General features: G+C 40.8%; 1 protein-coding gene across 1 annotated transcript in view; it reads left to right on the top strand.

Moving 5' to 3' along the window:
* Positions 1–1874: 1874 nt before the first annotated feature.
* Positions 1875–23132, top strand: part of HHIP (hedgehog interacting protein) — a gene marked incomplete at both ends in the record, with an annotated part of 68448 nt that continues 47190 nt past the window's right edge. Inside the window, 4 exons of the mRNA XM_082282645.1 lie at positions 1875–2141; positions 9049–9244; positions 16366–16522; positions 17333–17534. Coding sequence (XP_082138771.1) covers positions 1875–2141; positions 9049–9244; positions 16366–16522; positions 17333–17534 — 822 coding nt within the window. The remainder of the gene's footprint in view (positions 2142–9048; positions 9245–16365; positions 16523–17332; positions 17535–23132) is intronic.

Genomic DNA, 23132 nt, shown 5'->3' with positions numbered 1-23132 from the left:
ATGTGGCTCGAGCCTTGGCTGGGAAAACCTTCAGTCAAATGAGTGAGTGGCAAGACAACGGGTAGTCGTGAGTTAAGGAACAACTTGCCTTCAAAAATACACTTGAAGGGAGAGGGAATAATCTTTGTGTCTACTCAATAATTCATCTGATGTGCTATTTATTGATGCCAAACTCCAATTTAGTTCAGTGTGGCTGTTTAAGAGGTCACGTGTAAATATGAAGAGACTCATTTTGCTTGGTGAAAAATGGGAACAGGGCCTAGTTGGTCCAGCGACACCAGTGCACATGAGGAACTTAATGCAATACTTTCCCTTTCTCCCTCCTAAAAATGGTCTTTGGGTACCAGCCAATTTTCCCTCTATTTCTGGGATGAGCAGCCAGTGCCTGGTAAACACACCTCTGACTTTACTTATCCAGCTGTCCTTTGCCTCCAAGTCGGTGGCTGTAGCTGCACCCACACCTCAGCCACCTCTGAGGGCTTACCCTGGGCTAGGATTCTCTGGGCTTCCACCTTTTTTCTCCATTTCACCCCTGTTGGCCTTTCCCTTTCTGGATGGCTCCTGGCCTCACAGGTGCTTTCTTGCCACCAGGTACTTGGATCTTCCTGCTCTTCCCAACACAGGTCTCCCGTTCTCGGCACACCAGGAGGATGCTCATCCCTCCACATGCCGCTCCCTCACACCTTTAGGAATGGCCGCCGCGCCACCATCGCCAAGAGGTTGTACTTTAGTCATCGCGCTCACACACACCAAGGGTCTGCCAGCCCGCGGCACCTTCGTGGTCAGCCACGGTGCCGAAGTCCCGCTGGAAAAAGCCACCGCGAGCTGAGGGCAGCTCCCACCGTCGACGCCCGCCCCGCGCTTGGCCCCACACCTCTGGAGCCTTCCGTGGCGCTTGGGGATGAGCTGTGGGAGCAATGGGCGGACACGGGCGAGCAGACTCCAAGCCGAATGCTGAGGGAGCCCTTCCTCGGACGCCTCGGCCGTCGGGGTCGCAGGACCCACCTACGGCGCTCGCCGCGATCCCACCGGCTCCCGCCGAGACAGGGGAGGGGGAAGGCGCCCGCCCCCTCCCTCTCTCCCTCCCTCTCTCCGTCGGCCCTCCGGGAGGCCTGGCTCCCGCTCCCCAGGGGGAAGGGGGCAGCCGGACCCCCTGGCGGGGGGATCTCCTCGGGGCGGGGCGCGCCGCCGGCCCCGCCGCCGCTCCCTCCCGCCGGGCGCGGCCCCCGCGCCGCTCCCGCTTCCCGGCGGGCCCCCGCGGGCGGCACGCGCGGCCGGTGGATGCCGCCGGGTGACGTGCAGGGCGCGCGGTGGCAGCACCTCCCCGCGCGCCGCTTAAAAAGAAGAAGAAAAGAGGGAGCGAAACATGAGAGCCCGGGCGAGCCGCAGCCGCCGCCGGCAGCAGCAGCAGCAGCGGAGGGGGCATTGCCCGGCCCGGCCGCGGCCGCAGTCCCGCCGCGGGGACACCCTTCCTATGGGACGACAAGTGAAGGGCTGCTGCCGCCGCCCGCTGCCCGGCCCGCCCCGAGCCTCGGCGCCCCGGCGCGGCAGCGGCAGCTGCTAAAACCTGTGCCGCTCGCACAACTTCGCCGGCTTCGAGCATCCTCCCGCCGGGGCTCGGGGGCTCGGTGCCCCCGTTCCTGCCTCTTCGCCTCCGTCTTTCTGGAAGAAGCGGGGGTGGCCGAAGTGCTGTTCCTCCGTCGGCTCTTTAACCGCTACTGTTATTATTCTCCTCCAGACTTTCCCCTTCTGGGGGAGGGAGGTGGTTTCCTGATCTGAAGTGCAAAGAAAAGTCAGTGGGATTCCCCTCCTTCCTTCTCCCCCCACCCACCCCCCCACCCCCGATTTGGGTGCATTCACACGCTCCCTCAGGCATGATGCTCAAGATGCTGCCGTTTAAGCTGCTGCTGGTGGCCGTGGTTCTGTGCTTCTTCGAGGGGGATGCCAAGTTTGGGGAGAGCGGCGCCCGGAGGAGAAGGTGCCTCAACGGGACCCCGCCGCGGCGGCTGAAGAAGCGGGACCGGCGGGTGCTGTCCCCGGAGGCCCCGGGCGGCGGGGAGGCGATGTGCCGCGGCCTCTACCCCCGCCTGTCCTGCTGCTCTCGCTCCGAGGCGCAGGGGCTGCCGCACGCCGAGGCCAAGGTAGGCACCACCTGGGGCTGCGCCGGGCTTTGGGGGAGGTTTTTGCTGGTGTGGGTTTTTTTTTTTTTATTTTTGCGCCGAGCAGCGCACCGGCCGCGAACCTGCCGCGTTCCCACGCGGGTGGGGGCGATGCCGCGGCGGGGGGCGGCCGCTCCTGCCCGGGGGGCGAGGGCGCGGCGGGAGCGCGATCCTGGTGCGGGTCTGGCGCTGCCTCGGGAGGCGCGGGGAGCCGGCGCAGGTCCGCGCCCGGAGGGGACGCGGGCGCCCCGCGGGGGGAGCGCTGTGCCGGCTCTACCGCAGGCTCTGCCTCCGAGTTACTTTTTGTCCACAGCGCCCGAGTTTCTGGCGGCAGCCCCGGCGCCGGTCCCGTCCCGGTGCAGCGGGGCCGGGCCGCCCGCAGGTACCGCTGCTGCCCGGGCGCGGCTGCGGGGAAGGGCGGAGGAGCCGGGCGGGCTCCGGGCAGCGGCAGCAGAGGGGCTGTGCGCTCGCCCGGCGGTGCCATCCGGGTTGGGTTTTTCCTGGGATGAAAAATCGTGTCCAGATTGCTCCACACGCTTACTTCGGGAGGAGGTTTGGGTAGTGGCTGATGCCGGTGTACCAACATTCCGTGATCTCCGGCCGCCTCGGGGCCCGTGTGCTACTCACGGTTCCGTGTATCAGCGCCGAAAGACCCCCCGAAGTGTCCGCTGTGGGACCCCGGTCTCCCGGCTCTCGCCCAGGGCCGGTGTCTCACCAGGTGCCGTAAGATACTCTGCCTTTTCACATTACCTGGCAGCCTCTCTGCCCAATTTCAAGCTGCGGTCATGTGAAGGGAAGCACCTCCTCTGATCAGTGATTTCTTAAAATTGTCAAGTTCTCGGCATCCTTTAGCAAGTTAAATTCTGCTTATCAGCCTGTTGCTTAGATTTTCAAACGCATGGGTACCTAACCAGGCAGGACCGTGTTTGATAAGCTGTGCTGTGCTGGCCAGTGCTGCATCCGGGGGAAAGCACAAGGAGGGAAGTTGCTGAATAATGTCTTTAAGAATCGCTGCACATGAAATAAACAATCAGGTGTCTTTTTAAAAAAATTATTATTACTTTTCCTTTTCTTTCTTGGTTTTGTTGTTGTTGTTGTTGTTATTTTTTGTTTGTTTGTTTGTTTGTTTTTTTTACATTTAATCCTCGTTTAGGTTTAATTAAGAATTCCTCAGTTACAACTCTCTAGTTGTCAAGGTCTGAGAGACTCTTGGAAAACTTGTGTTTCAGTCTTGCTGGCCCAAGCATAATAAAAAAAAAATACCCAGCCTGAATCGAATTTTTATGCTCAGTTCACGGTAGATTTCACTCCATTCTCATGTAAACAGCTTCTACGAATCAACATATGTGTCTGGGTGGTATCTCTCACTTTGTTTTGTAACAAAAAGCCATATTGCATCATTTAATTTGCTCAAGTCATGCAAATAGGAAAAAATCAATAGGACAAAAAGGGGTCGACTTATCCTCCTCCCCACTAAACTGCTGCCCACACACAGAGTCCTGTTGCTTATGGCAAAAGAATAACAACAACACCATTGTGTTTGTTAGTTGGTTCACTAATGGGTGAAACTGGAGAACATCATTCTCCTTCAGTCCCCAGCTCTGTCCAAATGTTCATGCCTTTTGAGGGAGCATTTGTCCTACCCCCTCTATTCCCAGATGAGTGAGAACTGTCTTACTGCAGGTTTTCAGCTGCAGATCTCTCTTTATTCATACCATATGCAGCAGCAGTTTGAGATTCAAGGCAGATATATTTCTTCATGTTGTCTAGAGACAGTGTCATTAAGCTCCTGTGTGATAATTGAATTAAACTATAACCACACACAGATAACCTGAAAGATCTAGCTGGAGAAAAAAGAAGGGAAAAAAAAAGGAAAAAAATAATAAGGACTGGAAAATATGTCCTTAATTCACCCTGTTTGCAATGTCTCGGTGGCATATATGCTACTGAGATTATTCAGTGCTTGGAGACCCTTGTGGTAATTGGTTGAATGCAATAAACTGGAAGTTCAATTTTGGTTAATTTTCCATCCCCAGGCAGTTGAAGTGTTTATTCTCTTCTTACTATTACTTAAAAAAAATCTTTTAATTCCTTTTCAATGTTTTTGTTTCTTACTGACGGTACTAAAAACCTGATGTAAATGTGAGGAAGTGACCATATATGCCACAGTACCTATTTCTGAGCTGTTGAACCTGTTTTGTATTTTCTTTAAAATATAAATTACCTTTTTTAAGGTATGTTATTATACAGGGTTGTAAAATCAGACTTTTTTTCACCAAATATTAATTTTTATGAAACTCACAAATCCGCTTAATCATATCTAACAAACATATATGTTTTAAAAAAATGTCAAAATATATGTCGTTTATACTTGACAGAATGAGGTGGTCATTCTGTAAAAGACATGGCAAAGTATTACGATATACATTTGAATGTAACTTTTCTAAAAGCACATTTTTTTAAACTGTGTTCTACTACAGTTCCAAAACCAGCTTTTTCAAACTCTGTCACATACCTACACGATGGAGTGGCCATGCCATTAACAGAAATCTGAGAGCTGCCATCTTTAAAAAAAAAAAAAAAAAAAAATTGAGCATGCTCAATAGACATACTAATAAGAGCTTCTTGGTTAAGATGCTGGGTCTATGAGAATTTTTGACCAAATCATTGAACCTTGCTTATAAATGAAAACACCACCTGCAGTTTTGGGAACAGTAATGGAGCTACCTAAAGAGCAGATACAACATTGCGCTGGCACAAGTAAAATATTTGCGTCCTGTTGTTGACATTTACCTCTTTTACTTTTCTGGGAATATCCCCTTGTTTATGAAGGGCTACTGACAGGCAAAGAAGTCCTCTCTACCTTGGATGGTTTCACAGCCAAGGCTGTCAAGGAATGGGTGAAAAGTAATTGTTTTCAAGTGTGCCCTTTTACAATCATTTGTTTGCTCTGGCTCTTTCATGAACAAAGGCTATTGTTGAACACATCCAACTAAACAAATAACTCATCTTGGGGTCCCTTTAACAGCTGCCTTAGTACAATGATCTATTTAAATATTACCCTAAAATTGAAACTGAACTCTTTAATGACATAATCCAGCACTGTAATACAGAAGAGGCATATGTTCAACTCAACAGCTGAACAATCTCGTCAGCACATGATTTTTAGACATAAATGCTTGTATATCAAATATGGCTTATGCAATGACTTATTTCACTGTTTTTTTTCTTCTGTTAGTATCAAAATTCTACTGCCTTTCTCAACTAGATGTGACAGAGTACACAGAACAGATGACAGTATTAATTGTAAAGAATTTCTGTCCATTGTGTCATCTTCTGTTTCTTCTTTGCACTCTTCTTTCTGTTGATAAACCAATTTAGTATGCTGTGCTTTCCTGTGCATTCCAGGATTTATCTTACCTTTCGTCTACCCATTTTACTTTCATGTGGCTAGAGATTAAAGGATGATCTTACAGATGTTGTAAATTAGTCAGCAGCAGGCATAATCATTATTAGGCATGTTGCAATAAATGTTTGGAAGTTTTACATATTTTCCAGAGCGCAGTTAGTTTAAACCACTGCAGTTTGACGGTTTCACATACGACTTTAAAAATTGAAGCAGGAAATTAGTTTACATTTCTTCAAAAGACCAAAGCCATTGTCAACCTTAAGGTCATTTTCAAAGTAGACATCCAACAGAAAAAGCTTCATTAAAATAAGTATTTCAGAATCTGCTTAGAACTGGTTTAGTATACTCCAGGATAAATACATTATCGATTTACTGAAATTCAGAATAGAGACTTGTCCTATCTCCAAACCAGTATAGAGTTACACATCAGACCTCACACAGAGCAAATGTTACCACCCTATTTTGCTTGAGCATTCTAAAAGTTAAGTAACATTGTACTTGATATTCAAATAATTGATTGACTCTCATTCCTTAATCTTCCGATTAGCTATTATATGACCAAGATTCATTCCAGAAATGACATGAGGGGGTGAATTCCTGTGGTTAATTCCTGGATAGCAGCTGCTCAGGGGGATTAGGATCCTTTTGTCTTAACTTTGAGGACTGAAATGTTGGCAAGCCTGTATCACCAGGCAACGTCAATTACGTTTTCCACAAGAAACAGTAAATTAGCTTTGCTATCCTGTAATTTATTTCCCCTCCCCCCCACCTCCACAATGGGTTCTGGAGTCTTCCAGCAGAAGTACAGTTTTCTATCTGCATCTCTGTGGAGTTAATTCAATAAACACACTGACTATTTACCTAGTAATACCTTGGGTTTACTTGTACTTCTAAACACACCATCACACTGTTACCACAAGCCTGAGATGAACTCCCTGATGAAAACTTCTGAGACTTCTGCAAACCAGGTGATACTACTGCATGTAGGCAAGTACTTTGAAGGGTCTGTACTCACAGTCTTTTGGTGGAAACACGAAAATGGGTCACTTCATCCTTACTTCAAGAGACAAGTGACATGATGTTCTTAAAAAGTAGCATTTATGGATAGTGTTTTTGCTCATCCTCTATTGGCTTCAGACTTTGTCCTGTTCGGCAAACAATGACCTGATTGAATTATACAGGCCCCTTCCCATCAGAATCACAGCATCCCTTAGTAAAGTCCAGCTAATGGAGAATATTGCCTCAGCAGCATGGATTGCTGCAAGCATGTCAAGTCTCTTCTCTACGACCTGGACTGCAATCCTAGGCAGAATTCAGTCAAGTTCAAAGTTATAGTTGTTATGTATTTTGGTTATAGTTTATATTAGTCCTCATTATATTTTTAGTTCTTGTCTTCAAGATTTACCATATCTAGAACATCTGAAACTCAAGGAAGAAGACTAAGGTTAACAGTTCTGCTGCTGTGGCCCAAATGAGCAACCTAGCAAAAAGAATACAAACTATTTCAGGGAAGAAGAGCCTGTGGTTCTGGAAAAAATTCCCCAGAGAATTCAGGACTTTTGCCATAAATGCATCAAGCAATTGATTACTGTTTCAAAGCTTTAAAAAAACCCCAAACAAATAAGGACAAACCCTTTACAAAATATGTGAGACAATTGTATTCCAAGAAAGGTTTGAAGAGAGATAATAAACTATATACAGCAGATGTTAATCACATTACTGACCTGCAGGTGATTTGAAGCTGAGGGTATTTTGACAGCAGATAGTCTAAAGAACAGAACATTTAATGCATTTAGTGTTCCTGGCAAACCTGGAGGAATTCTTTTTGAAGCCAATGGCAGCACATCCAGAATAAGGGTGGAAGCCAAAGGCTGTTCTAATCAGTGGTCCAACTTCCAACACTAAACTTTAGCGCGCATTTCAGATGGTCTTTTGACAATATATGTATGGTAAGACAAAATTTTCCTGGATAGAGTTTGCCATATATTGTGTAATATTTTGAGTACATATCTGTTTTAAACAATGGAAAGTGCATTTCTCTCAAGCGTTTGAGGTCTTTGTAATTATGACCCGTAAATAAAAAGCTGCGTTCAGACCTGTGTTATCAAAGTACAGCATCCCAGAAGAGAGCTGACCTGTGAGACAGCAGACTCAAGCGTATCAGGAGTGCTCCTGCACTGAATAACTTGTTTTATCAACAGTAACTTAGATAATTCCCTCTAATGTTACATGGCAAGGGAATGACATTGGAAAGTCCTTCTGCAAATCAGCTCAGAGATACGAACTACAGAAAAACTAGCAATATTTTCAAATGTGTGATCTGCAAATATTTCCAAATTTTACAGAATACAAATATTTACCACATCAATATTTCTTAACATAAGTGTGTTACAGTCTTTGTTTATAACTGCATATAGAAACAGCAGAAAGAACCTGAGCTTTGTTTTTGCACTGGATCAGATTCAGTCCCCCTCAACGGAGAGAACACATTTCCCACTGCCCACCATTGGGATGAATGATCAAAAAAACAATCCATGTGGTTAACAATAGATTAACAAAGTGCACTGCATTCAAAAGCTAATAAAGACAACTACGCTGTTTTCCATTATTTTTCACGATTTGATGACATTGCACTCCTTAGCCTCCTGTGTTTACTTAAACACATCATTAGTTGTGGTTTCATGCCTCTTTAAGTGCTATGCATACATAATATATGCTTTTTTTTAAGGACAAAGTTACAGTTTCCATATTGACACAAACAAGATGTTACAAATTCTACTTTTTCACTTATAATAGAAAGATATGTCTGAAAACATACAGGGTTTCCCACCTCCAAATAGTGTGCTTTAGAGAGAGCAAAGAGCAGAGCAGCATTTAAAACATGAAAAATCCATGGCACCTGCTGAATTCCACAGCAGTCAGTTCAGCAGCCAGGCTGTGGTGTCGTTCAAGATACACCTATTTTACAAATACCTACACATGGTTTTTCTGTTGTGTTTTTATGGTACAATTTTAATTTCTAGTCTCTAAACTCGAGCAGACTACCTTACAAGTTAGGTTTTTCAGTATTTTTTGTAAGAGAAGTGGGTAGAAGGCCTGCTGCTGTAACTCCTTCTTATATAAATGATCCTTCTAGTTCAGAGATTGCCTATGTGATGGCAGGCATGGGTCCTTAAAAGAACTTAAGTACTGTTATTCTCATTTGAGAAGCAAGGTCAGATAAGAAATCTTATAGAAGATTCTGTAAGAATCTTTTGTAAGAAACCAGAGAAATTAAAATCTCACTGTACCAGTGGCATATTGCACATTTCATAGTAATAACTTTTGCACCTCCAGAACGGTGACATCAAACGCGATGCATTGATAATAACTGTATTGGTTCCACTAGTATTATTTATGGCATTAGGCCATGCAATCTTTCTGTGTGTAATATGGGGACACAGGTCACACATTTACTTGTCTCTGGTTTGTGGCTTGCAGGTCCTTTCCGTTACCAACAACACAGAATGTGCGAAGCTACTGGAGGAAATCAAGTGTGCACACTGCTCACCTCATGCTCAGAACCTATTCCACTCACCTGAGAAAGGGGAAACTCCTGAAAAAGAACTATCGCTTCCCTACCTGTGCAAAGACTATTGTAAAGAATTCTATTATACCTGCAGAGGTCACATACCAGGTAAAACTCATAACAAAATACGGGGCTAAAGGGTGTCCTGATATGTTGTTATTGCCTGAGCGGTCATAGATCCAGCTTTTAACCAGGAAAAATCCCCATTGATATCCAGGGGAATTTGCCCAAGCAGAGACAGAATGTCTTCATAGCAGATCTTGTGTAGGGAGGTAAATATTTTGAGTGCTTTCTTGCCACCCTCCTATTAAACTCGCCATGAAACACACATGGTTTGATTGTTGTCAAAGGCACCTGAAGCTACTACCTTTGCTGAAATATTAGTGTGTTAATTCTAACCATGCAAACAAGCAGCTGGCTATCCAAAAGGCTATTCTAAACGATAGATTGCTTTAAAATGCAAAAAAAATAAAAGGTCCTGGCTGGTTGCTGTAGCCTCTAAAAGCTGATGAGTAAAGTATTTTTTCTGGTTTTGTTACCCTAGAAACTGATGTTTTTTCCACAGGGTTTAAAGCCCATGGAAATCAAAGGACCCTATTTGATAGACTTCTGTGATCTTTGAATCACTTCCAGTGTGCTGTTAACAACCAAATTCTTAACTTACCTAACACTTCCTCACTGTAGTCAGTAGAGTTAGCTGGACATAACCAAAAGAAGAGTTTGCCTTGTGTTGTCTGAGGCAGTCACCAAATGTGTGCTATCACTTGTAACTATATCAACAAAATAACCGCAGAAGATGGCTCTTTTCGAAACACTGTCTTAAGACACTATTATGTTAAATAACATCATTGGTATTCCCAATAGTAAATTATTTATATGTCTAAGACTCCCATTTTTAAACTATGCTTTTTTCCCTGTCCAAACACTTCCTGTAAACAATGCCACACAGGAGAAAATAATTAAATTGGTTAAGATTTCTTTTTTTTTTTTTTAAACTAGCAACACAGACTGGTATAAAGGACTTAAAAACGAGATGAAGAATGAATTTGTGAATAGTCACTTTTAACATATGAACACAGCTTTGTAATATAATATAAACATGTTTGAGTAAAGGGGATAGTTTAAGTGGATGGGATTTGGAGGACGGTTTCTTAATTGCATGTGTACAGTGTGTACTTGTTTTCTCTGAAATCCCAAGGGTGCAGGGATTTTTTTGCAGTGTTCTTTTATTGATTTGAGAAAACATTTTGAATTCACTTACTTTTTCCCTTTACTGTGCTTTAACATGTATCTCAACCCATTCAAATATGAAAATATTATTATTGTCTTTATAAACTAAGAGATGTTTCTAAGGCTTTCTTAAACCAGCTGTTTCTTGCTCTTTATCACATTCCCCAAAGCAAAGCAGAATATATCATAGTTGCCAAGACTGCCTGCTGAACAGCGATAACAGATTAGATATTCTAAATGTTTGGCCCATATAAGAAGTCAGCACAAAGACATTTTTGACATGAGTTTGTAGCTAGCACAAATGATTTTCATATTTTGCAGAGCGAGACCCTCAGAGTTGTTTTGTGAAATTCTGTGTTTATGAGGAAACAATTTGTTTAATTGAAAAAAGTGAAAGAGGGAAAAGGGGGAAAGAAGGAGGAGGTGGAGGGAGGGAGAATGAGAAAAGTCTGAGCAGCACAGGAGCTACAGCCACAGGAACCTTGCTCCTCAGATCAACATATGTGGTGACGAATGACAAATTTATTTTTCTACAAAGTTTGTGTATATGTAAAACTGCTGAAGTGCATCAAGATGTCAAGTGCTTTTTGTGACCACCCAGGTTGCCTTGAAAGATAACCAGATGAAAGCATAACTTTAGCACTGGGCAGAGCACTGTGCTTTGCAGGAAAAGAGCTTACATACTTTAGCATCAGTTAAAATAGGACTTTTCCTACATCAATCAGATGCTAATAATCATTCTAAATACTTGTCCTGAAAGTATGTTGTACTAACAAAAACTTGTTGCATGCTTACATCTACCAGCAGGATTAATTTGGTGAGTTGACTGGTACTCATGGTCGTTGATACCTATTCTAGGATTTCCCAAAGGTATTAATTAAGATTCAGGTCCCTCTTTTTGAGAAGATGGCCCATAGGATTTTAATATAGTTTCAGAGTCCTGTACATTCTGAAATATAAGTAATTAAAATAACTTATTTGGGGGTTCTGTTTTCCTTGTGAGATGTGTATATCCATAATAATATTTATTGCGAAAGAAAGAAAAAAATAGAAAATGTGGAAGCTATGTTTTCAGCTTAGCCTGGAGGATTTAACAAAGAGTTGAAAATTAACAGGCCCCCAAACCCAAGGTCTCTGGCAATGATTCACTGTGCATTTGTTAAAATGTCGAATAATTAATTACTCTTCCTCCATTAGGGAGTGCTAATTGTTTCTGAACACCAATACAACAGGGTTTAAGGAAATTGCTGACTACAAAAATAATTTTATCCCTTAAGTCCTGCACAAATGAGAACTATTATTAACAGTTTAAGATAGCAAGCATCTTTTCTGGGATTGAATAGGAGTACATATTAACCAAGAAGGCTGAGAAATTATGCATCAGTTTTTTTCATGAGTTAGCTTCAAAAATTCCTTTATTGTTCTGTCTCCTGCAAAAATGAAAATTCTAGCAGATCCTTAGTTATCTAATTTGAAGACAGCAGTTTGCCCACCAGTTATGACTGTATCAGAACTTCCATTGACTTCTTTAGGAATATTGAGAGAAGAAGTGGACCCTATTCCTTATTCAAGCAGAATAATATCAGTAGCTGTTAGGATTGTATGGATATGCAGGACGGTGTAATGTTTCACAAAGAGCATGAGATTAGAGCTTCCCTGCTTCATTCCAGATAACTGTTCTGATTATTTCTCATCTAATCTTTACTGCAAGCCTCAGTTTAAGTGATTATTGATAAGGACACTCAAGTTAAGTGATTTAATGAAGTGTCTTCAGTCAATATGAATTTTAAGTTTTCCAAGGTCATAAGGGAAGGCTGTCAACATTGATTACTAATATAGCTAGTAAAGAAAAGCACAGCTGATTTTGCCTTTAGACATAAGCAGAAACTTGATCCATGCCATTGGAAGTGGAATATTTTAAGGAACAAACCTCTGCCACAGTCATGGTGCCATCCAAGGACATGGGAGAGATTTTGAACTATCTGGCCTCCATTATGTTCATTTGAAGAAATGGATTCCAGATGATTGTGGGTGAATTCAGATCCAGGCCCAGATCTGAATCCAGGCATTACCAGAACAGATGCTTGATAGGACTTTTCAAGCACCAAACAGGGTGTTCCAAAATGTTGGAATTCTAGCCCAAAACACTGTAATTCTAAGAAATTCTACAATTCACAGAGCACTTACAGAAGTTCTAACATGGCTGATTAATAGTCACAGTCAACTTGGTCAACCTGCAGAAAAACAGTGGCTGGTAAATTTGCTGCTGGTAAATTTGCTACTGGTAACAAGAGCATGAAGGGGATTAACCCTGGCCCTGCCTGTGTGTAGGAACCTGCAGTGTCTGAGCAGGAGAAAAGGGTCACCAGTCACTTGCAAACCAGTTGGAAATTATGTGAGCTACCAGTGGACTTAGTACATTTTGAAACAATCAGTCTGAAATCACGTCTTTGATTTGGTTTTCACTGGCAGTTGAGAAGAGAGGAGAACAGGAGGGGTTTTGTGAACAAATTCACATCTAGGTGCAAATCAGAAAAAAACCCCCAAAACAGGTAAAGACTTCTTTGACACAATATTGAACTGTATTCTGTCACAGCAGAAATAAAGCAGGTGAGCCTGACTTTCAGATGCCCTCAGAGGCAGTATAGGTCTACTCAGATGAGTGGATGATACTCAATCCTATGTGCAGTGCAAATAGGGGAGGGAGTGAGTAGGAACTTGGTGCAAAGACTGAGACACGTGCTACCACGGCACTGGAGCTGTGTGTCAAAGAGAAGAGGCAAGGGAATGGGTAATCAGGGAATCCAGCAAAGTGGAATTTGGTGAAGGTAGGATAGGAAGGGAGATACAGTGTGAGGAACAACTGACTGCAAATACAAGTGGAGAGAGGAGGTGGGGATCAGCTGGGAGCAGTTTTCCTTTGAAAAGGCTTTTAATCTTGCAATTTATTCCCACAGTGTTTTATAAAGGCGAACACAGAAAGCCTTCACTGTAGCTGCCTTAACTGAAAAGCCTGTCGTTGGATTCTTGTTTGCAAGACAGAAAGTTTAGCATAGAAATGCAAGCCTGTGCAAAATCTGACACTTAAACATGATGTTTAATCTTCCTTTGTGATTTCAATTTTCTTTGTTAACACAGGCACTGCTCTGTCAACACGTACACAGCTGGTAGGAAATTTGTAATAATATGTATGAGTCTTTTAAAATAAATTAGTAAGTAGAGAAATTCACACAGGACGGAGGGTTGCAGTCCCTATTACTTTTTTTTTTTCTTTCCTCCAAACAATTCTAGTGCTTAGGGGCACTTGTCAGGGACCATTCTTCTGGACACTGTACAAACCGAACAAAATGGCAAACTGTACACTAAAGACCTTACAGTCTAAGCATGAGAAAGAAGACAATAAATGGCTACAATCAGATAGGAGAGCAGAGGCAAATGTTCCTCTAAATGTCCTCAGTGAAGCTGTTAATATGTTAAATGGAGCATATATAACACATGGAGATTGGTTTTTTCTAAATTACTATGGTTTTTATAGAAAAAAATAACAAAATTCCACCCTTAATGCACAGGTGAAACTGTATTTACAGAAGTTACATTCCTTCCAGTAATGCAACATTTTTCATAGTTTAATTCTAACTCCACTTTTTTACAAGCATTTCTAATGAAAATAGTCCATAAGCCTTATCCTTTCTTGAAACCTGCTGATGGCTTTGCTAAACAGCAAAAGGCAACTGCAGTGCACCATGCACTTTAGTGCATGATAAAATATCTCATGAGGCAAGGAGATTAGTCTTACATACAAGAAAAGGCATTGCACTGGTCAAGTGAGTTTGCATCTGATTGTTATTTGAAATGGACATGTACCAAGTGAACAATGTGATCACAACATGATCTGGGTTGTCCTGACTAAAGATAACACTCAAGACAAGAGAAGTTTATCTTTAGTAAATAGTAAATGGTATACTTGGAAAATTCTAGAAATTCTCAGTAATCGTACACCTCTAATTTGCTATTGCATTTTTTTGAATGACCCTCTGTGCCTAGAAAAATAAATTATTAAAGACAAACCCCTGTATTCTTAAGTCAAATAATTCAACAGCAAGATTTTAGATTACCTTTGATTTTGGCATTATATCTACAAGCCTTGGAATACTACTCTGTGATTATATCAGAGTTCCTCTTCAGTTGTTCCACTTGAAATTACATCTCCCATTTTTTCCAAATAACTACTATAAATTAAAAGCAGCTCCTCAGAGATGAAATTTACTGAAGCTCCAAATCACGGTAATTAAACTTTTACAGCATAACACACTACCATGTGTTTCCAGATATTATTTTATGGAAATCAAAGGCAGGCTTTGTTGTGTCATTTTTCCAATATTTTTAAAGGAAGATGTATATGAAAAGAAGTATAGTTGGGTGGGAAAGGCTTTTCACTCCACAAAAATTCTGGGATCTAAAAAAATTTTCCTATTCCACATAAGGAAGAAATTGAACTCTTTCGAAATTTTCCATGAAGAAAGCCACAGAGAGACCACCCCAGGATAGCTAATAAAGTCGTTGTTAGGACATTTACTTGGGAAATGGGAGACTTAGGGTCAAACTCTTGCCTGACAGATGAGGGGCATTGACCTGAATATTCCTCTTCCTAATGAAACACCCTAATTACAAGACATTGGAGTATAGTGATACAAGGTTTGCTGTCTGGTTCTGTCTTTTTCATTTAGACCAGAAGTTTGAGCTTGGACCAGAATCATCATGTTAAGTAAAATTTTGTCAAAACTGATAATGTTTCTGAAAAAGCTTTGCTTGTAAGAAATTGGCATTCTCCAATGAAACACAGCTGTCCCTGATCAGTTCTTATTGTACACTGTAAGCCTGAGGTTTTATGGCCAAGATCTATGCATTACTGCATTATTCACAAGTGGTAAAGCCATGCATAAATTAGCCCTCTAATTCCAATTAAGTGCTAATTCTGTGTATCCTATGAGTTATGTCCTGGACCATAGTACATCCTAAGACAGTTTCCAGTAATGCAAAAAGGAATGAAGGTAACTTAAGACATTATCTTAACAATGTTCTGGTAAAATAGTACATGTATAACTAGCCAGAATCTGTCTTCTTAGATTTAAAACTCCTGATTAAAACCTGGATAGAAATGACTAGAAATAGGTTTGTGAACAGAAATAGATATTTTTTCAATGTCCTTAAACATAATGCAAGAAAGTAATAGCAATAGTGGCAAGGTTTTTCCTCAGAGGCTCTCATTTTATCAACTTTGTGTTTCTCTGGGTCTTTGAACTCCTTCCAATTTTAACCTAAAACCTAAGGACCACCTTTCCTCCCAAGCAGCAGGAGACATATCCCCCTTTTCAGAGGATGGGGCTGAGGAGCCATGGGACACTGCTCAGCTACTTTAATGCTGGGAGTCAACCAAGTCAACCGGAGGCCAACTGGATGTCAACACGGTGCAGTTTTCAGCAGTACTTCCCACTTTTTACCTCTCCAACCAATGTCCTTTGCTGGCAGCATTCCACAAAATTTTTACTGCATTTTCTGCACTTTTACCAAAGTCTTTACTGAGATTTTGACTAGAACTAATCACTTGAAGGAAAAACAGAAGCTGCTCAAGCTATTTTACAGCCGATACTACACTTGATTGATAGGGTCAAAATTAGGCAGAAGTGTGTCACAGCCTCAACTCTGAACTTTGTCTCTTAATTTTTTAGTGAGGGAACTGTTGTGTCATTTTGAATGAAACTTAAGCACAGTGAAAATGAGGTTTAATACAAATACAGATGAATAAACTGTAAAAGGCAATACTCAGTTTGTTTTATACATTTGTGTTTACTCAGAGCAGGCTTTTTTTTTTTGCAGACAGCCCTTTGTTTAAAATGACCTCTTTTTCCACTATAATCTATTTAAAGATGAGTTTGATGACACAAAACTGCAGACATGACAACACACTAAATATTTGTATGCTCTTTTGCATTTTTAAGGTTTCCTCCAAACTACTGCTGATGAGTTTTGCTATTACTATGCAAGAAAAGATGGTGGTGTGTGCTTTCCAGATTTTCCAAGGAAACAAGTGCGAGGGCCAGCTTCTAACTCCCTGGACCACATGGAAGAATATGACAAAGAGGAAGAGATCAGCAGGTTCATAAAGATAAATGCTGTTTAATCTGAAAAAAAAAACCCTAGGAAAGCCTGTGGTTTTCCCAGTGAAACAGCTCAGTGTGTGCTTATGCTGAGCAGCTGTGTTTTCCAGATGTGACTTTCTTTTGCTGCTGCTAGTGTACGTCAAAAGAGAAAGTTACATGAGCTTCAGGATTTCAGTACCATTTGGTATTTGCCTTGCTGAAAAGGTGTTAGAATCCTGCTCTGATCCACTCTGTGGATCTTGGTTATCGTCCAGCCCGTGGATTATACATAGTTCTGGGAAGTAATTTGTACCTGAATTTAGTATTACTAAACAACTACAAAAAGTTTATTAGTAAAATATTTATGTTGTGATCTTCAATTTATTTCATTCATGTATTTTTTGGTGAAAATAATTAAATTAGATGATTCCATCGTAAGTCATTATTTTAAAATGGATTTTAGAAGCCAAATTTTATCAAAGTGATGAAATTTACTGTGTTTATAGTAGAAATTCTGTATTTCTAAATTATTCTCTTCTTTCACCAAATTTTTGCTGTCCCATTGTATTTTGGATCTAAATTTAGTTAATGTTCTCTTTCTTGTATACAGACCAAATTTTGCTCAAGTGAAGCTCAGACTGATTTTCTGTATTATGTGCTTGCATACATTCAAGGAAATAATTTACATACATTAATATATAAATTTTTTTAAATATAAGCCTGTTTTTAATATCATTGCAGAGCGATAATTTTATCTTTTAGGAACATGTTGTGTCATGGTTACGAGAAAGCAGAAAAGTCTCACTATTTCTTTAAATTTCTTTAGAAAACACAAGCACAACTGCTTCTGTATTCAGGAAGTGGTGAGTGGACTAAGGCAGCCTGTTGGAGCAGTACATTGTGGGGATGGATCCCATCGCCTCTTTATTCTTGAGAAAGAAGGATATGTGAAGATTTTCACTCCCGAAGGAGACATACTCAAGGAACCTTTTTTGGATATACACAAGCTTGTTCAAAGTGGAATAAAGGTTAGATTTTATACTTATCTCTACCTTTTTATATTTTAGCATGAATATGGGGAAAATGGGAAGAGTATTTTTTTAGATATTATTTTAATTTAAATAACAAAAATGAGTGATGACAAGAGGCACCACAGCTCTTTCTGGCAAAGAAGTAAAAACATGTAGTGGGGAGGGAAAACACAGCATCTTGTAACTCTTACCAAACTTTGTCCTTTCCCTTAATTTTTTCCTCACTTTAAATTCAAATGAAACTATTCAACACCAGCATTCCACAGCATTATCTTTGTATTTTCATCCTTTGGGCTCATTTCCATCCCATTGAATTCAGATGAGTTTTGCTGTGGTGCCCATGGGAGCAAGTTTGGCCTAGGGGCCCCCCCCCGCCCTCCGGGTGCTCAGTGATACCCAGGGAGCTGGACAAGGAGAGAGGCCTCTCAGGGATGCCCTGGAGAGGAGTAGGGGTGCTCATTCCCTCTTGACTCGACCCCAAATGTAGCACAAGCTGCCCTGGGTGGGAGGCTGCTTTAAAACTGCATGTATTGGAGGGGTACATAAAAGTGACTGACCCTCTAAATTCAGACACAAGGGAGGGCTGGTGCTACAGCTTCCATCCTGTTTACTGGGAACACTTTCATGGTCAGGGGAATGAGTGGTGAATGGGCATTGATGGGAATATGTTGGAAGGTGGAGGTGAGAAATTACATCTAGTTATGGGGTAAGTACCAAGGGAAAACTCTTAAGTCTGTTGGGGCATATTTTAATTTGGCAATGTTGTCAAGTGTTGTTCCATGTTGATTTCTTGTCACAATTCAGGGTGCTAATGTAAGTAAAATCCAGATATATAAAGAAGTTTTAAACTGTAATCAGGTTATGCCTAGAACAGTCAGGACTATGTATGAAAAAGCCTTCACGGATGAAAGTTATATTGACAGAGTGATCCTAAATAATAATTGGGATGAACTAAATCGATTTAAAATGCATAGCACATGTTAACTGATAATTTTGTTTCAGCTATAAGGGCAAGAGGCCAGTTAAGATAGACTTTTCTGAGATCAAATCTCAGAGAGTTTTTAGTGTGTGTTGAAAAAGAGAGCAATGAAACATAATTGCACCATCAGGATAAAAACCAGTTTCTATTATTCTGTGTTTTGCTGAATGCTTCCATTTCTGCCCCTGTAAGTAACCATTATGCTCAAGATATCCAAACAGAAGGGACTTATCTGTGGTGTTATTGAACAACCATCTAAGGCTGTTCCGTATTTCTTAACCAAAAGTCCTGATCACTTGTACTTGTGAAAAACTGACAGTGAAATTTCCACAGAACTGTTATTGGTCCCAATGAAACCTTTCTCAAGCAAACTTTTACAGCTGCAACTTAGACGCAAGGCTAAATGGAAAACTGATTTTCCATGCTTCTGAACAGGCACTAACCTGCTTGATACAACTCTCAACAGGTACCCTCAGGACCAGATTCAACTTTTAGTTCTGTTTTAAATCAGTGACCTGATCTTTTTAATCTTTACTGTTCTAACCATCATATAATGCTCTACACTGGATCTGTTTCAACTATAACATTTTGTGTAAATAATTTGATGTTTCTAATCTGGAAAGTCTAATTCAATTCCCTGAGATAACAGTCCAGTGACTGGGGATAATTGTATTGCAATGTTTAATGCAGGCTGGCAAGAACAGAGGCTTTCTGTACTTTGCAGGTAAGGAGAAAGGGAATGTGCCTAGGAGCAAGACTCCAGCTCTTAAACAGAAAGAGTAAAGAATTTCTGGAATAAGTACATTACATAAAATAATAAATAAATCAAAAAACCCAAACCCCGTGTAACCAAAATGGTAGTTTTAAAACAAAGGTTCTTAAACATCTTTATGTGTATCCTCTGCGGTCTGATTCCCGTGATCACTGTCCATGGTCCCTTACCTACAACGATGGGAGATCACTGTGGCAATGGTAGCATTGTCACTACTTGATAGAGTATTTGGTTTTACTTACCTGTTACACACTTCAATACTAGAAATCAGTAATGGAGAATACTCTGTGGATAGATGATTTTCCAGCAGGCAGTGCAGAACAGTCGGCAATTAAAAAAACCTCAACAAACATCTGTCTAAAACATTGCATCCACTTGCACAGTGCAAACATCATGGAATGTGTGCTCACTCAGGAAACATGTGTCAGGAAACAGAATCTGGATGTACACACTTTGAAGAAAACAAAAACTGCTCACCTCTTTTCCAGCCTTGGAGCAATGATAGCAAGAAAAAGCAAACAATATTTTTTCCCTAAAAAGAAGTGTAAATATTTTCTCTCTTATACTCAAGTGCCTGAAAAAAGCGGTTTCTGCTATTTTCTTTCCGTACCTGAATACAAACGTTTAGTTCTAGTGACAGTAAAAACAGCAAAAATACTTTTTCAAACTTTTAGAGACATATGTTGTACCCAGTAAATAATTAGAATAATGATAATGACCATGCTAATGCTAATAATAATAATGCAACTGTGGTTGAAGCAAAGGTAATTTAAATTGATCCCTCAAAAGAATTTCGGACAGCTATCCCACTAAGATATTTTTAATGCCGATAGATGGAATAAAATAGTGGTGGTTAATTTTGTCTTCTTTTTCTAATGTCAAGAGGAAATTTAGCAGTGATAAAATCATTATATTGTCACAAAGTAGCAGATCTGTTCCAAAGAACTTAAAACTATCTTGAGGCTGATATAACCAAGAAACTGAAGTGATGTATGTCTTTCATAAAAATAATCCTGGAGGTTAGTTCTGATTTCACTAACATATTTCACTTATCACAGCACTGGCAGTCAGATAAGGGGAAAATAATATACAAAAACAGAGGAAGAGAGGTCACTGCATTGTATAAGTCATGTTTCCCTCCTAAAAAAGATGCCTTTTTGTTTCTCTAATGGATCTACTGGTCCCTGTGTTGATGAAATTCATTTGGAGCCCCTAACATTGACTGTGAGCAAGATTGCAGGGCTTCTTCATGGGCCCTGCTGCCCTAAGCACATCAGTAGATTGTCTGGACTTGCTTCTTGTCCATCACTCCTGGGAAGGTTTGTGGATATAAACAGAAAGTAAGTAAGAAGAAGGGTACAACTCTTTGCCTAAGTCTTATTGGTCCATTGGCTTTTAATGTTCATTGAAGTCACTGAGGTTCTCTGCTTGAAAACTGCTGCTACAGTAAAATTACTGACAATTACATGATTTAATTTTAAGGAGTTCAAATGAAAAAGAAGCAGCAATAGTTTTATCTGCTGCCAGTATCTCAGAAGGAATTAGCAAAGTGTGGAGAAGTGTTTCATAACAGAGATAGATTCCATGAATGGATGATGGTGACTTGTGCTTCTTGGTGGCCCTACTCAAGAGAAAATTAGAGGCAGGATTCCTGAAGATTAAAAAAAAAAAAAAAAGCTTAAGAACCAATTTTTCTTTGCACATCTCCCAATTTCTAAATCTCTTTGACAGCACAGTTAGCAGGAATGCCTTTCTGATCTTCTATTTTTTAACTTAGTTGTTGGAAGCCGTGAATGGATATTAATCAAGAATTTGCTAATTCAACATCTGTGGCCTTCCCCAATGCATTTTATGTCACACTGGCTACGTAAGAATTGTAGTAGTATGTGTGCATGGACTGGGCATTTGGCCAGCCCCCTCCCATTACCTCCTTCCCTATGCCAGGAATGTGGTGACAAGAAGAAGCTGTGTACCTCGGTCTTGCCTCAGAGCTGAGCAAGGACGAGTGAGACGTGCACCTGTAACTCAAATCTAGGCCATGCACCTGGGCTCTTTTAGTGATATTTAGGGATATTTAGGGATATCTAGCCCAGTGTAGTGGAGAAAACACTGATTCCATCTCCTAATATATTAGCATTCCCATTAATATTGCAAACGATCCTGAGTATATTCAGAAGAATGAATCTTTTACCAAAAAAAACCCAAACCCACCCAAACTAAAAGTCTGCTTCCCTGTTTTGGTGATTTACTGCTCCATTATTTTGTGCAGCTGTTAGTTGCAGAGCAACATTTTACAGTTCTTCCTTCAAAGTTATGTAGCAAAGACCATTTTTTAACGAAAATATTAAAACCCTTTTTTCTCTCAGGCTGAATTTCACTACTGTTATTTTCTTTCTGTTTTAAACTATTGCCAAGTAGAGAAGAGGCAGAAAGTTGAAATGAGAAGCTATTGATTTAAGTAGCATTTAAGGAGACCTTAATCAATTATCTAGAACATTTAGACCTGATGTGTCTGAATCTATTCTCAAATAGATATTTCTCAAAATTTAGGCAAAATAATTAAAGGGTCCAAAAGTATCATGCTAGTCTGATTTTATCCCATAATGCAGTCAGCAGGGGGAAAAAAAGTGTCAAAATGTTCTAAATACTTGGATTTAATGATTTCTTGAGATGCAACAATGCTGAATATGCTCTTATTAAAAGATTAGTCCAGTCACCTTGTACTCAAGATTGTATCTAACTTACCAAAAAAGGGTCAATGCTGTAGCAGTTCTCCAACTTTTCATACTCCTGTGACTGTATTTTATCTTATTAACTGTATTATTTTCTGAGATTTGGAAATCTTTAGGTTAGTAGCAGTTTTACTGCTACTATTACATCAATTACATCAATTTTCCTATTACATCAATTTTCACTTACTTTCTTCTCTCCTGAGCCCAAAAACCTGTATTGGTCTAAAATATATCATTCAGAAGGGAAGACATCAAGGTACGGTTTGGCACCAACAAAAAAATTAGGAGCTTACCCCTTCTCTTGGGAGTTAAATGCTATAATCACCTTTCAGAATACTTTCTGAAAAGCTAAGTAGCTCTAGGGCTGCAACTGTTAGTCCTTAAATCATTTTTGTGGTCCTTCCCTATAATCATTCAACTTCCCCAAATCCTTTTAAAACTAAGGACCTTAGAACTATACAAAGTAGCCAAGTTTATGTCTTACTGCTGCCAATGGTAAAATCAAGTCCCTGTAGTTAGAAGGTCATTTTCTACTTATAAATCCACCAACTAAACGAGCTCTTTAGGTACGGAATTGCAGCAGGGCTTCATGTTCAGTTGCTTGTCATCTCTGATCCTTAAGTTATTTTCAGTTTATTCCTTCTTTTTTTGTTCAGTTTTGTTTTCTTTTTGATTGTGACTAAGATCTGGTGCAGCTCTGGTGTGTATCTGCTGGATACAGGGTCATAAATTCTGCAGCCAGCAAGAACGGCTGCACTCTGCTGCACTTTGCCTCATGTAGTGCTGAGAGCAGAAACCCCTGCAAAATGGGTGTCCTTAATTTTGCCATTATGCAATTACCACTTGCACTTGTGTAGAGATTCAAATTTTTTTTTTTTTTTTTAACTAGCAATAAAATATTTCTCGTGTATCTCATGGGAATACCATGATAAAGGGCAAAGTCTCTGAGGAAGGAAAGGGCAGGGCAGAGGAGGGAAGGGAAAAGGGACAGAAAGTCTCAGTTAAATAGTGTCAGAGATCACGGTTGAGAACATATGAGTTAAACTCGACCTCTGTCACCTTCTCTGCTTTAAGACTATGGTTTTCCTTGTCAGAAACACTTAAACAGAAAC

This window comes from Coloeus monedula (assembly GCF_965178545.1).
Source record: "Coloeus monedula genome assembly, chromosome: 5".
Taxonomy (NCBI): domain Eukaryota; kingdom Metazoa; phylum Chordata; class Aves; order Passeriformes; family Corvidae; genus Coloeus; species Coloeus monedula.
This window is presented reverse-complemented; position numbering and strand designations above follow the sequence as displayed.